Below are 11,868 nucleotides of genomic sequence, written 5' to 3'. Positions count from 1 at the left end.
CCTTAAGGGTCCAAAAATAAAATACCATCATTTTAACAAACACAAAAAGACCCGACCAGACCCTGGAGCCCCACAAGCGTTCGTAAGTTCCGAATCCACTCACGAAAATTACGCCCCTTAATTGTCCAATTAAAACGAACTTCCCCTCCGTTACAGTCTCCTATCCAGGCAGGCCGCTAACCCAATTCGGGGAAAACCAGTAATACCACCGTCACACCCACCCAAATTCATTTCCGAGTGAAACGACGCCCGTGTAATGATCAGCGAGGCTTGCGTGGATGACGTGCCTCACCTGACGGGCCGCTTTCGGTCTCTGTGCACACACTAGAGGTTAGTTTAAATAGTGCTTTGCCCGCGCCTTTTCCATCGCGATTCTAGTCCCTTTCTCCCTGTTGACTCCTTTCGGATTCACGCAGGTTCTTATATCTCTCGAAACATTCGTTTGTTCATCACTCGCGCTCCGGATGATGCGATCCGTGGTTCACCCCGTCTCCAACGGTATTCGACATCTTCCCATTCGCCTCTAATTGGTCAACTCCCGGTTTCCATTTCTGTCGCGCACGTCACCATCGCCGTCATTCGTTTCTTATAACTACAACTGCCTTGAAAAGAACACAATCGTTATTGCGGTATATTGAGGATTCACCATGTCGACTGGAATTGTCTCGCCGTTTCAGATTCCCAGGAAGCACCTGGCGGATCTGGCAAACAACAATGCCTTTACCGCGGTCAGGGAACACCTGCGCCGCCAGGAATTGGGAATGGATGCTCCAAGGTAAGCATTGCAACTGATACGGGATGTATGCCTGGATGCTAATGATAACAGCTTCTGCTCCCACCACCGCCATGCCTGCTCCCACGAAGACCAAGAGTCTTTCCGTCTCCACCGCGACATCATCCACACCCTCCTCGTCCCCTTATTCCTCCTCCACACTCAGGCTTCGCGCATTGCAACTGGTGTCCTGCCTAGTTCGCGCGCTAGTGAGCCTGAACGCGCTTTCCGTGGCGAAGCTCGCAGTGCATATGCATGGCTGCACTGCATCCTGAGCGAGGAACATGATTGGTACCTGACAGAGCGTTGCCCCGCCTGCATCGTGCTGCATGTGATGCATTCCGAACCCACCATTCGATTCATCGCGGTCGCTTGCCTCCTTTCCGGTCACCTTCAGGGCCACGACGTGCCTGTCGGAAAGAGACGTCTTCCGTCATTCGATTTCTGGCTTGAGACCTTGGAGACTGCTGTGCGCGAGGATACCTTCTGGGGGGACGACTTCTGGCCTGAGATTGAATACCGTGCCTGCAGTTTGACCGACGGGGTTAAGCAGCTGGCATTGCAGTGTCTGGAACTGCAGTCTACCGCGGAGCAACAGGAATTTGAGCAGTTGCAACAGCAAGTCCACACCGTTAAGCAGACCAGCTGTGCCTGGAAGCAAGTGCCAGTTGCTGCCGAAGACCAAAAGCGTCTTAAGATAAATAACTGCTTCATGCAAAGCCGCCGTCACCAGCGATTCCACGTCCGCAGTGTTGACTCTCGGAGAAGAAACATGACGTGAACTATCCGTGCGCGAGGCCTACTTATTGGCCTTGCTTTCTATTCTTACGACCCTTAGCCAAAGTCGCCAGTGACACGGCTCCACAAACATACTCGCTCCTGCTATATCCATAAGGTACTATGTTAGGCCTACGCAGCGAGCAGGAGACCTCGACGGTATCGACTGGATCGATACTTCGTTTCTCCATCCGTCTCCCACGCTTCCGTCTCATTGAAGTAAGGCTCAATGATCGCACCGTTGATACGCAGCATGCTAAGGCTGTGATCACCACGCTGATACAGGCGACACGATATCGGAAGTGTGGAGGACAAGTCTTAACGAGACATGAGTATCGGCGACCATGGTCGCGAGGATCTGAATGCTTTCAGTTCAGAGAAAGTTCTATATGTACTACATACCTAATTATCTAATCTCATTGTACTCACAATAATAATAATAATCATCTACAATATTTTTACTTTCCATGTAGCAATACCCCGCTGTATGCGCGAGCTGGCGTAGACTAGTCTATACCGAATACGGAGTAGCAGGTGATAAACGAAGCAACAGTTTTAAGCCTCATCTTCTCTCCAATCCTCCTGTTCATTGTTACTTCTCAATTCAACTATGCTATACCATCCATTATCATATCCGCAAAATCCTATTAAAAGCACCCCATGCAAGACTCTCCAAGCTGCCCAGTTGTGGCTATGCCATCTCGCATATCACCAGCCGCCGCCATAAAGCACGATCAAGCCATACCAAGGGATACAAAGCCACGATCACCCCTAATCGCACCCCGCAAATAATAACCATGAACAAAACAACATGCTCAGACCCCCAATACGCCTTCCTCAATTTCCACACCTCCAGCTGTTTCTACTCCCTAGGCAATGCCACAGACGATGCTTCTGCAGCATCTGCCATTCAATAATCCCTTTGGTCAGGTGATTCACGAGTATATACTCGGGTACTGCCATGCCACGGCTGACTGCGCGCGTCTTGGTAAATATGATAAGGGCGATTATGGGCTGTTTCCGAATATCGGGTTCAGGTCGTCGGCTTGTCGGGGGGGGGGTGCATGGGATGTCTCTTGAACCTAATGCGGATATCGCAGGGTCGGGTTTGTTGTTTTCTGTGTTTATTTTTGGTGGGATGGGTTGGGCTAATGAGGGGTGCAGGCCTTGATATCATATATTATGCAGGCGAGTATGGTTCTGTATATTTGGCTGGTTGTGTGTGTTCTTGATTATCAGCCTGCGACTTATGATTTCTTGACCGGCTGGGTTGATAAATTGAGTCCAACAAAACCCTATCGCAATCGGATACGTGCCCAACTTATAGAAAAAGCCACCAAACATCGCTTGATTGCCCGATTCGTCCTAGTCGAGTTCCAAGAAACCCAATGCTACTTCATGATAGCCATCCGACTCGCCTCCATCCTGGCACTGTCCAGACGCCAAGACATGTTCGATGCCGGCAATTTGTTCTGACTCGTGAGGGACATCGTAACAACCAGATCCGTGTCACTGGGAGCCAGCGCCCTCATCACCTTTGGACTGTGGCTGTTGTACAATCTCGACATGGAGTCTTAATATACATTATTCTGCTCTAGTATCCCTGTGTTGTTAACTAATGCCACTTTCTCAATGAGCAGTCATTGGAAGTTGAACCGGATAGTCCGGCGTTATCCGAGAACAAGGTGTTCGAGTGTGGTGAACAACCACCGTCTCTGATCTGGTGTGAGCTTGAGGAGAATTTTGATTTCGAGAAGTCGACGGTACAATTGACCGTTCCTCATGCGGCTTCGCTGCTTTTTCTGTATTGCTTGTGTTGCTGCAGGTTAGTCTGTTGGCAAGACGGGCCTGCTTTCAACGCCATGCGGACAAGTTCTCTCCTACTCAGCAATGGCAATGGACTATGGCTCTGAGAGGACTAAGTGTTGTCATCGAGCTCGGTCTAGTGACAATGGTCATTCTATACGCTTTGATCATCCTTGGCCTGGGCATACTAGGCACACGCGCCATAGTCCTTTTCAGCGACTGGAACTTCGAGCCAGGTCATTGCCGTGTCCATCTGGGTATCAGTGATACTAAAGTACTTTTACTGGACAATCTGTAAGGCCCATCCCATCCTCTTCTAACCCCCTTCTATTATCAAAATAGAAAAAGTCCCTGTTAACCATTCCCGCCCAGTCGGCGTCGAGTCATACTCGGCTACGCGGATCCCGCTCCCTTACAAAATCACCAACACGGAAATCCAACCACTACCAATGGACGTCCTACACGAGAAATCGTACTCGTCTAACCATACCGCGACCGAACTGGGCCCGATGAGGACCACGACCAGCCGCACGATGTAATCCGTTCCGGGTTTCCGCGTGTTACTCGGCCGGTCCGGCCGAATTGGGCCAGACATTGCGCGTGTTGGGGATATCTCCGCAGTAGTGTGTCGTTTCACAAGGCCATGGACCCGTGTTACGGGAAAAAGTGGTGGTCGATGGTGACACGCAGAGTCTGCTACATAGCATAACATGGGAATGGAAAGCGCTGGAACGCATGGCATGGAACTTATGACGAGATAATCTCGCATGGAATGATCGAGCTTAATTTCCGAGATTGCACACACACACACACACACACACACTACTGCAGGTCTACGATCGGTTCCAGAAGAATCTGCAAATCCGCCACCGAGTCATTGCCTTCCGATCCACGCATTGCCATCAATCCCAGACGGACCGTGAAACTGGATGGGTTTCGCTGGGATTTTCAATTACTGCGAGACAGCGTCGTCCACCAATTGAGTCATGCCATTGGGATGTATAAACCATGGAAAGGAAGGCCTTGGAGGGAAGTCATGTGATATGACTGCGGACCAGTGGAAGGCTCTGGGTCTGGCCAGATGGTGGCCCCGACGGAGATTTCTAGGACCGATCTCGACGTCAGCGTGACTGCCAAGGCTTACACGAACTACTATACCGATAAGAGACACAGCTAAAATGCGATTATTCGTATAGTCGGACAGATAGACTGTCCTCTACCCTATCTATATCTCATCTATATCCTGTTCTCCTACTATGCATAGTGCTCTGTAACTGCGATGTGCAAAGAACTCCAGTGGCCTGGGAAAATTGTATTGCCTCGTGAGTGGGGCAGATTCAGCCACTAGAGCCAATAGATTGACAGAAGACCCAGGGTCTAGAACTGGTCGGTGGGGTCTGGGCGCGGCGAATGCGACTAGCCGGATTGAGAGTGAGGACAGTGTTGTTACTTATTGTAGGAGAGAGAATACTGTTAGAATTAGGGAATAGAGGGAGCAAACAGTAGTGAATAGAATAGAGAATACTATAGATCGTTAGAACAGATCGATAATACCTACTGGTAGTGAATAAGTCCAGGTATAGACTGGTCTAGACCGATTGAGCCAGGCTGTGGGATCCTTGGGTCTGGCTGTCTGGAGTCTGGCTGCCACTGACCCGGCGTCATTCCTCTCTTTCATCTCTTCTTGTCTCTCATATTCTCTCTCTTTCCCACTCTTCTGTCACTCTTTCACTCCTTCTCTTTCCCACTTTTTCTATACAATCCGTATCGTCTCGTGTCATCTCGAAACATCCGATTCGAGTCGAATCAACTTATGGCTATCTAATCCCTCCTCGTCCCTGTATCGTTCTCCTCCACCACGCCTATGCATCACTTGCAGTGCCATGGCCCTTTTCCACCCTTCTCTATGCTCCCGGAAAGCCCCGTCGTCTCTTCGTCGCCGTCCTCCTCGTGTGCTTCTGTAGCCCAACAATCACAACCACAACCACAACCACAACCACAACCACAACCACAACCACAACCACAACGGCAACCCCCCCGAAGAAACCTCAAACGTCGCGCCTCGCAAGGCTCCATCCTCAAAAAACCATCCTCCGTCTCTCGCTTCCTCTCCCGGACTTCCGGGCCCGGTTCACGAACTCTCTCCGTCGATTCACAACTCCGTCTCTCCGCCACTCCCTCAACGCCCTCCTCCTCTCCTCCATCGCCAAATTCCTCCCCCGTCATCTGGAAAGGGGAATATCCCTCCGCTCTTCCTCCGACGCCTCCCTCCGAACACGATTACCACCCGGAGTGGAATCCCAAGCCCGGGATGCTTTTGCTCGAGCCGCAGATTAACCAGGTTCGAGGGCCGGGTCTGGACCAGCCTTTGGACCAAGGCTCGAATATGGATGTGAATGTGAACATGAATATGAATATGGAGAATGCTAGTCGCCCGCCGCTTACGGTTGATGGGCTGAGTAGTCCGTCGGATCAGTTGTCTAGTGCTGCAGCTAGTCCGGGATCGACGGAGATGGATGTTGATTATCATACGTGGTTGGAGAATGGCATTGATGCTGCGAGTACGTTTCCTCTTTACTTTAGATCGAACCGAAGTTGCTAATGGATTAGTCTCGGAACTCCCATTTTTGAACGGACGCGGGGAGGCAGTCAAGATTGTATCCCAGACTCTCCCATATCCTCGTGCTTCGGATAAATCGGTTACTCTTCCTACTCATGACAGCGTGTTCTCAGCTATGGTGCAGGCTGTCCAGAATCGTATGCAACAAGGTCAATCTCCTTACATTAACATTACCCATGCCGTTCCGGAGCAGTTCAGTCTCTCCAACCTTCCCACTTCTCCGCCAAGTACCCCGCTATCTGCCGGCGAGGATTACTTCAACTCCACGGTTTTCTCTAATGCGGCCGTGGTGTCGACGTACCACGACTTCCGGGGCCCTGTTCTTGGGATGCAGGCATCACACTGGCCCATGCCCGTGGTACCGCCGCACACGGTCCAACTTTCTGTTCTAGAGCGGTATCTCCCTCCCTCATCCTCTCAAGAACATAAAGATCTCTTCTCATCCAGCCGCCCGTCGTATCTGGTCGACCGGATTTGTGAGCTTTCTCCGAACGGTGGTTCGCTGCTTTTCATCTATCCCACCAAGCGAGGTGGTTCTACTTTCAAGTCGCAGTATCTGGGCCCGATACTTGACCCGCTCCTGCGACAGCTCGTAGTAGTGAACGAGCTATCAGCCGACGTCTCCCGTTCCCTAGGCCGACTAGCCTCTGTCTCGCAAATGGACGACTTCGAAACAATGAAATCAAACCTATCCCGACTGTGCGAGGATCTCAGTTCGCAGTCCGCAAACTTTAGTGTCGTTGACGCACGCAAGGGCAACGCCCACCTGGACCGCAATCTCTGGACCGAATGGTACATTCACCAAGAGAAAGCCCGCATGAAGGAAGTGCTGAGCCTGTATTGGCAGAACGGTCGTCGTCTGCCTGTCAACAAGACCAGCACATCGTCGAACCTGTTCCTGGCTGATAAGGAAGTTACTTCGGCCATGCTGCTGGGTGATATTCTCGATGGTATTCGCAGACGGCCGTACGGAGAAGAGAATGAGCATCAGGACGGGGTTGAACTTGGTGTTTTTGTGATTCGGAGGTCGCAGTGATTTCTTCCCCCCCATTATTTTTTTGCATTTCGGTTTAATTCCTTTTCTTTGGATGATTTTGTTAATGCTTTATACACGGTACGAAACATGACGGCGCACGGAGGATCGGAGTTTCCACTGGTGGCTGGACCCTGGAACAGATATGATTGATCGCATTCTTCTTTTTTGCTTCTGCGTTTTGGACATGAATACCCTTTCTTCTTGTTTCTGTATGGTGTCACGGGCAGGTGTTTGGCATGGTTTTCTTTTTCATGGTGTATACAACGGGTCGGATTTGACTGGACAGTTACGGACAGGTTTATTGATCTGATATGGATGTATGATAAGATTGATGATACTGATACTACAGATTACTACTACTACAGACTACTATTGTATGATTGCTATTCAATGACAGATATTTGATTGACCTTAGCGGTTGTTTGTTCGTAGACTGGCGGAGTTGTAGCGCGGAGTACTCTCGGCTCTCGGAGACTCACGGCAGCGTCAGATATTCTGTATCTGTATGTTACCTATGGTTGATACTTGATACAGCAGTAGTTGAACAGAGATTTTTCATAATCATTCAAATACAAATACCATATTAAATGTCAGTAGAACAAATTTTTTTTTTTAAAAAAAAAAAAAACGTCATGTGGGCGGTCAAATACTGCCCAGTCTATTCCGCATCGGGGGTAATCCGTCTCCATCGTGAGTGTTTCTTTTGCTTCGCTTTTCTGTGATCTCCCCGTCCCTTCGCCTGTGTGTCTGCTTCTGCTGGTTACTGCTTGGGAATAGCTGCAAAGAAGCTTTTGGATCTCGATTTCAACTTACTTCTCTTCTGTTTACTTGGTTTCACTGTTTTAGCGCCTTATTCCCTGTCGCTGACGACCCGGACTGAAGAGAGGAGCCGACAATGGCCTACTCACCGGCCCCAACATCACCCACCTCTGGACCTGGAGCCATGCACCCCTTCCCTCCAATCCATCCCCATCGAGGAGCCCAATCCCCCAGCCCTCCACCCACAACCACCGCACCCGGTCCCGCACACACAGCCGCCAACGCAAACGCAAACCCCCCCATCTCCAAACGCGACAAACGCCGCAGCGCCCTCCAGGAGCGCCTCCAAGACCTAACCGCCTCCTTCTCCCAGAACCGCGACGCCCAGTTCCGCCAGCAGCTGCATGCCCTGCAGTGCGACATGACGCTGATCAACAACGCGGACCCCTATGCGCCGGGGCCGCTGCCGGATTCGGCGGAGGAGGTCGCCAGGCTGGTTGAGGGGACTGTTGGTGGGGGAGTTTTTGGGAGGGAGATGGCGGGGTTGTCGGGGATGTGGTATTCGCGGTTTGTGCAGGAGGTGAATGGGGTGAAGGAGGAGAGGGATGGGGAGTTGGCTATGTTGGTGGTAGGTCCCCTCACTTTCATTGTTGGTTTTGATTTTGAGAGGATGAGGCTAATGGGTGTAGCACCGTCATGAAAATAATCTTGAGCGATTCCGTCGGGAATATGCGTTTCGGAACCATTTCGCTGCTGAGGAGTATAATAATCTGTCATCGACGCTGCGGGAGCGGTTGGTGCAGACGATTACCGGGAAGAAGGGTCGATTGATGAGGGAAAAGGAGCAATTGGATATCGCGGATACCAATTCGCTTCTTCTTCACCCGAACCAGTTCAGTATCACCAACCCTGCTAGTCCTGGTGGGGTCCATGGGAATCGCAAGACCAGACATACCCGTCACCGCATGGATTTGGATGAACTGGGCAACGGGATTGGGTCGGAGGTGTTGAATAAGAGGAAGCGAAAGGCTCCTGAGGATGATGTGGGCTCGCCGGTGCGGGATGCAGGTTCTGCGGAGCGGGCTAAAGCTAGTGCTGCTCAGCATCAGCCGCCGCCTACTTATTCGCTGCACTCGTTGTTCACGGATAAGGAGCTTAGTTCGCATGCCAATCTCGCTCATATTGCTACGATTCACTTCTTCTCGACTTCCAAGCGGGGAGACCAGGGTGGTGTTGGGACGAGCAACAATACCGATGCGGATGATGCGTCTGGCACCGGGGACCACACCGGGCAGGAAGACAATGGTACTCCGGCCACTGATATGGTGCGGACAGCCAGCCAGAACTTCCACGCGACGCGATCCACCCGCACACATGGTAACAGCGCCCTCAACGCCCTGGCCGAGCTCTCCGATAAACAAGCAATCCGTCCAAACCTCCCCTACCACCTCCTAACAAACCACCAACCCCGAGTTAACGCCAGCGCCCCACCACCGCCGCCACTAATGAACGAAGAAATGGAAGACGACTGGGCGCGCTTGGAACGACTACACAGCAAGCCAGCAGGCTGGGTGGACCGCAATCTAATCGAGGTCCTTCTCGAGCCTGGCCCGGAACAAGTCGACGGGGTGCCACAGGATCCGCACAGGTTCAGCATGTTGCACCCGGACTTTCCTGCTACGATGGGGGTGCATTGGTATCCGCTTAGAAATGACCGGGATCGAGCGGAGATGTTGGGTGGTAGTACGACGAGTAATAAGAGGACGAAGACATGACCTTTTCTCCTTGTTTGTTGCTTGCTTGTGATTATTACTTGATTGGTTTGGTTGCTCAGGCGTTGGTATCAGCATTGGATAGGCTGGCGTCGTTGGGTTCCCCTCTTTCGGATTTAGTATAGTATGCTTGATTTATAAGAATGTACCTACAGTCTACATAGTATAATCAACAATAGAGATTGATTGATTGATAAATCCCCTGACGTCATCGCCTCCAGAAGCACGCCATGTATACAAGCGGAGTGATTAGAAATGCAATTGTCCGAGGTAACTAGGGTATATAACCGATCATCATCATCACCATCACGATGATCATCAACATTCCATTCCATCTTACCAGCTCAAACCTACACAATGTCTACGACGACGACGACCACCACCACCACCACTACAACCACAACAAAAGCAACGGAGGACATCCCCGTCCCCCGCGGCCCCGTCCAAGCCACAATCTCCTTCGTCGTCCCCTGGGCCACAACTCCCCTCGACAAACTCTACAACTACGTCGAACAACCCCCCGCCGGCGAACCCAAGCACAACTTCGACGAAGTCCCCTTCCAAGTCAACCTAACCGACATCCGCGGCACCGAAGACACCTACACCCTCGACACCAACGCCTTCGCCGTCCTCAAGGACGTACACACAGACACCAACTACCAGACGTACTTTGATGATAAGGAGGTGGAAAGGGTGTACTACCCCGAAGTCGAGAAATTGTTACTAGAGAATGTACCAGGGGCGCATAAGATTGTGATTTTCGACCATACGATTCGGAGACAGGGGCCCGGGGCGGCCCGTCAGCCTGTGAATCGCGCGCATGTTGATCAGACGGCTGCTGCTGCTGCGGAGCGTGTGCGCATTCATGTCGATGATAAAGATGAGGCGGAGGAGTTGTTGAAAGGAAGGTTCCGGATTATCAACGTCTGGCGCCCGATCAACGGGACTGTTGTCTCTGCACCACTAGCACTTGCTGATGTCAAGAGCATTGTGCCCGAGCGGGACCTTGTGAATATCCAGCATCGGTATCCGCATCGGAATGGGGAGATTATGGGTGTTCGGCACTCGGGGGAGCAGCGGTGGTTGTATGTTTCTGGTGTTGAGGGGGGTGAGAGGTTGTTGTTGAAGTGTGCGGATTCTGCGGAGGGCACGGTTCTTGAGGATGGTGGGGTGGTGGCTGGGAGAGCGCCGCATAGTGCGTTTACGGATCCGAGGAGTGTGGAGGGGGAGGGAGGAAAGCCGAGGGAGAGTATTGAGGTGAGGGCGTTGGTTTTTGGTTAGAGATAGGGGGGATGTTCCGGGTTAGGGCTCGTCATTGTCATTGTTTGGTCAGTGGGGTCATGTTGATATAATGGTTTGATATCGCATCTGCAGTCATTATCATGTCACCGTATCTATTAAACCATCCTCATCTACGAACAGTCCACTCAAACAACAGGCATGCTCATGCTCCGCACAATCCTCAGCCCAACCATCTCCACGATAACAAACGCAGCCCTGAAACCAAGTACAACCACCGCAATGACAACAACAAGCAACACCTCCATCGTTGAACCCCACCTCCTCCGCAACGTAAACACCCACCAACTCCGCGCCTACTCCACACAAGCCTCCGGCCCAACCTACCACCTGCGTGTCCTAGAAAGTATAAAAGAAGACCACCGTGAGATATCCGCCTGCGGCGAACAAATCCTGCAATCAAACGACGCGGACGAACAGACGAGGGCCCAGAACATGTTTACCTGGGAGTTGGCGAGACACGCCGTTGCAGAGGAGTTGGTGTTGTATCCGGCTATGGAACAGTATCTTGAGGGTGGGAGGGGGAGGGAGTTGGCGGAGAAGGATAGGAGGGAGCATCAGACTGTACTTGCCCTAATTCTTCATACATATGTAGTATCCGGGCTAATAAAAGCAGATCAAGAACCAGCTACACACCTTCCAAAACCTCAAACCATCCGACCCGCGCTTCCGCCCAACCCTTCAGTCTCTGCTTTCGGACTTCAAATCCCACGCCCACGAGGAAGAAACCACCGACGTCCCGGCCCTAGACAGCAAACTCTCGCAGGAGGAATCTGTGGGTTTGAGCAGGGCGCTCGACCGGACCAAGATGTTCGTGCCGTCGAGGAGTCATCCCGGGGCGCCAAGTAAGCCGCCGTTTGAGAGTGCGGTGGGCTTGATGATGGCGCCGATTGATCATTTGGGGGATTTGTTTCGGAAGTGGCCGGGGAGGTAGAGGACTTGGGGATAGGTTTGGGTTTTTACTTCTTCTCAGGTGTTGGATGTGGATATGGTGATACTATTGTCTATTGGCCAAATGGTAATGAGT

General features: G+C 51.6%; 5 protein-coding genes across 5 annotated transcripts; all 5 read left to right on the top strand.

Annotated features, from left to right (window-relative positions):
- Positions 1 to 647: 647 nt before the first annotated feature.
- On the top strand, positions 648 to 1,553 carry ACHE_20209A (uncharacterized protein; the record flags this gene model as incomplete). Its single annotated transcript, XM_043284487.1, has 2 exons — positions 648 to 775; positions 827 to 1,553. 2 exons carry the CDS (start codon positions 648 to 650, stop codon positions 1,551 to 1,553), a joined length of 855 nt encoding a protein of 284 aa, XP_043133273.1.
- Positions 1,554 to 5,219: 3,666 nt separating this feature from the next.
- On the top strand, positions 5,220 to 7,011 carry ACHE_20208A (uncharacterized protein; the record flags this gene model as incomplete). Its single annotated transcript, XM_043284485.1, has 2 exons — positions 5,220 to 5,916; positions 5,966 to 7,011. The coding sequence occupies 2 exons, from the start codon at positions 5,220 to 5,222 to the stop codon at positions 7,009 to 7,011; spliced, it is 1,743 nt and encodes a 580-aa protein (XP_043133272.1).
- An 895-nt stretch (positions 7,012 to 7,906) lies between these two features.
- On the top strand, positions 7,907 to 9,545 carry ACHE_20207A (Sds3 domain-containing protein; the record flags this gene model as incomplete). Its single annotated transcript, XM_043284484.1, has 2 exons — positions 7,907 to 8,398; positions 8,460 to 9,545. The coding sequence occupies 2 exons, from the start codon at positions 7,907 to 7,909 to the stop codon at positions 9,543 to 9,545; spliced, it is 1,578 nt and encodes a 525-aa protein (XP_043133271.1).
- Positions 9,546 to 9,899: 354 nt separating this feature from the next.
- ACHE_20206A (putative methyltransferase) lies at positions 9,900 to 10,823 on the top strand (the record flags this gene model as incomplete). Its single annotated transcript, XM_043284483.1, has 1 exon — positions 9,900 to 10,823. One exon carries the CDS (start codon positions 9,900 to 9,902, stop codon positions 10,821 to 10,823), a length of 924 nt encoding a protein of 307 aa, XP_043133270.1.
- Positions 10,824 to 11,063: 240 nt separating this feature from the next.
- ACHE_20205A (HHE domain protein) lies at positions 11,064 to 11,775 on the top strand (the record flags this gene model as incomplete). Its single annotated transcript, XM_043284482.1, has 2 exons — positions 11,064 to 11,405; positions 11,458 to 11,775. 2 exons carry the CDS (start codon positions 11,064 to 11,066, stop codon positions 11,773 to 11,775), a joined length of 660 nt encoding a protein of 219 aa, XP_043133269.1.
- Positions 11,776 to 11,868: the final 93 nt, after the last annotated feature.

This window comes from Aspergillus chevalieri, chromosome 2 (genome assembly GCF_016861735.1).
Source record: "Aspergillus chevalieri M1 DNA, chromosome 2, nearly complete sequence".
Lineage (NCBI taxonomy): Eukaryota > Fungi > Ascomycota > Eurotiomycetes > Eurotiales > Aspergillaceae > Aspergillus > Aspergillus chevalieri.
The sequence above is the reverse complement of the archived record's forward strand: the minus strand, read 5'-3'. Positions and strand labels throughout refer to the sequence as shown.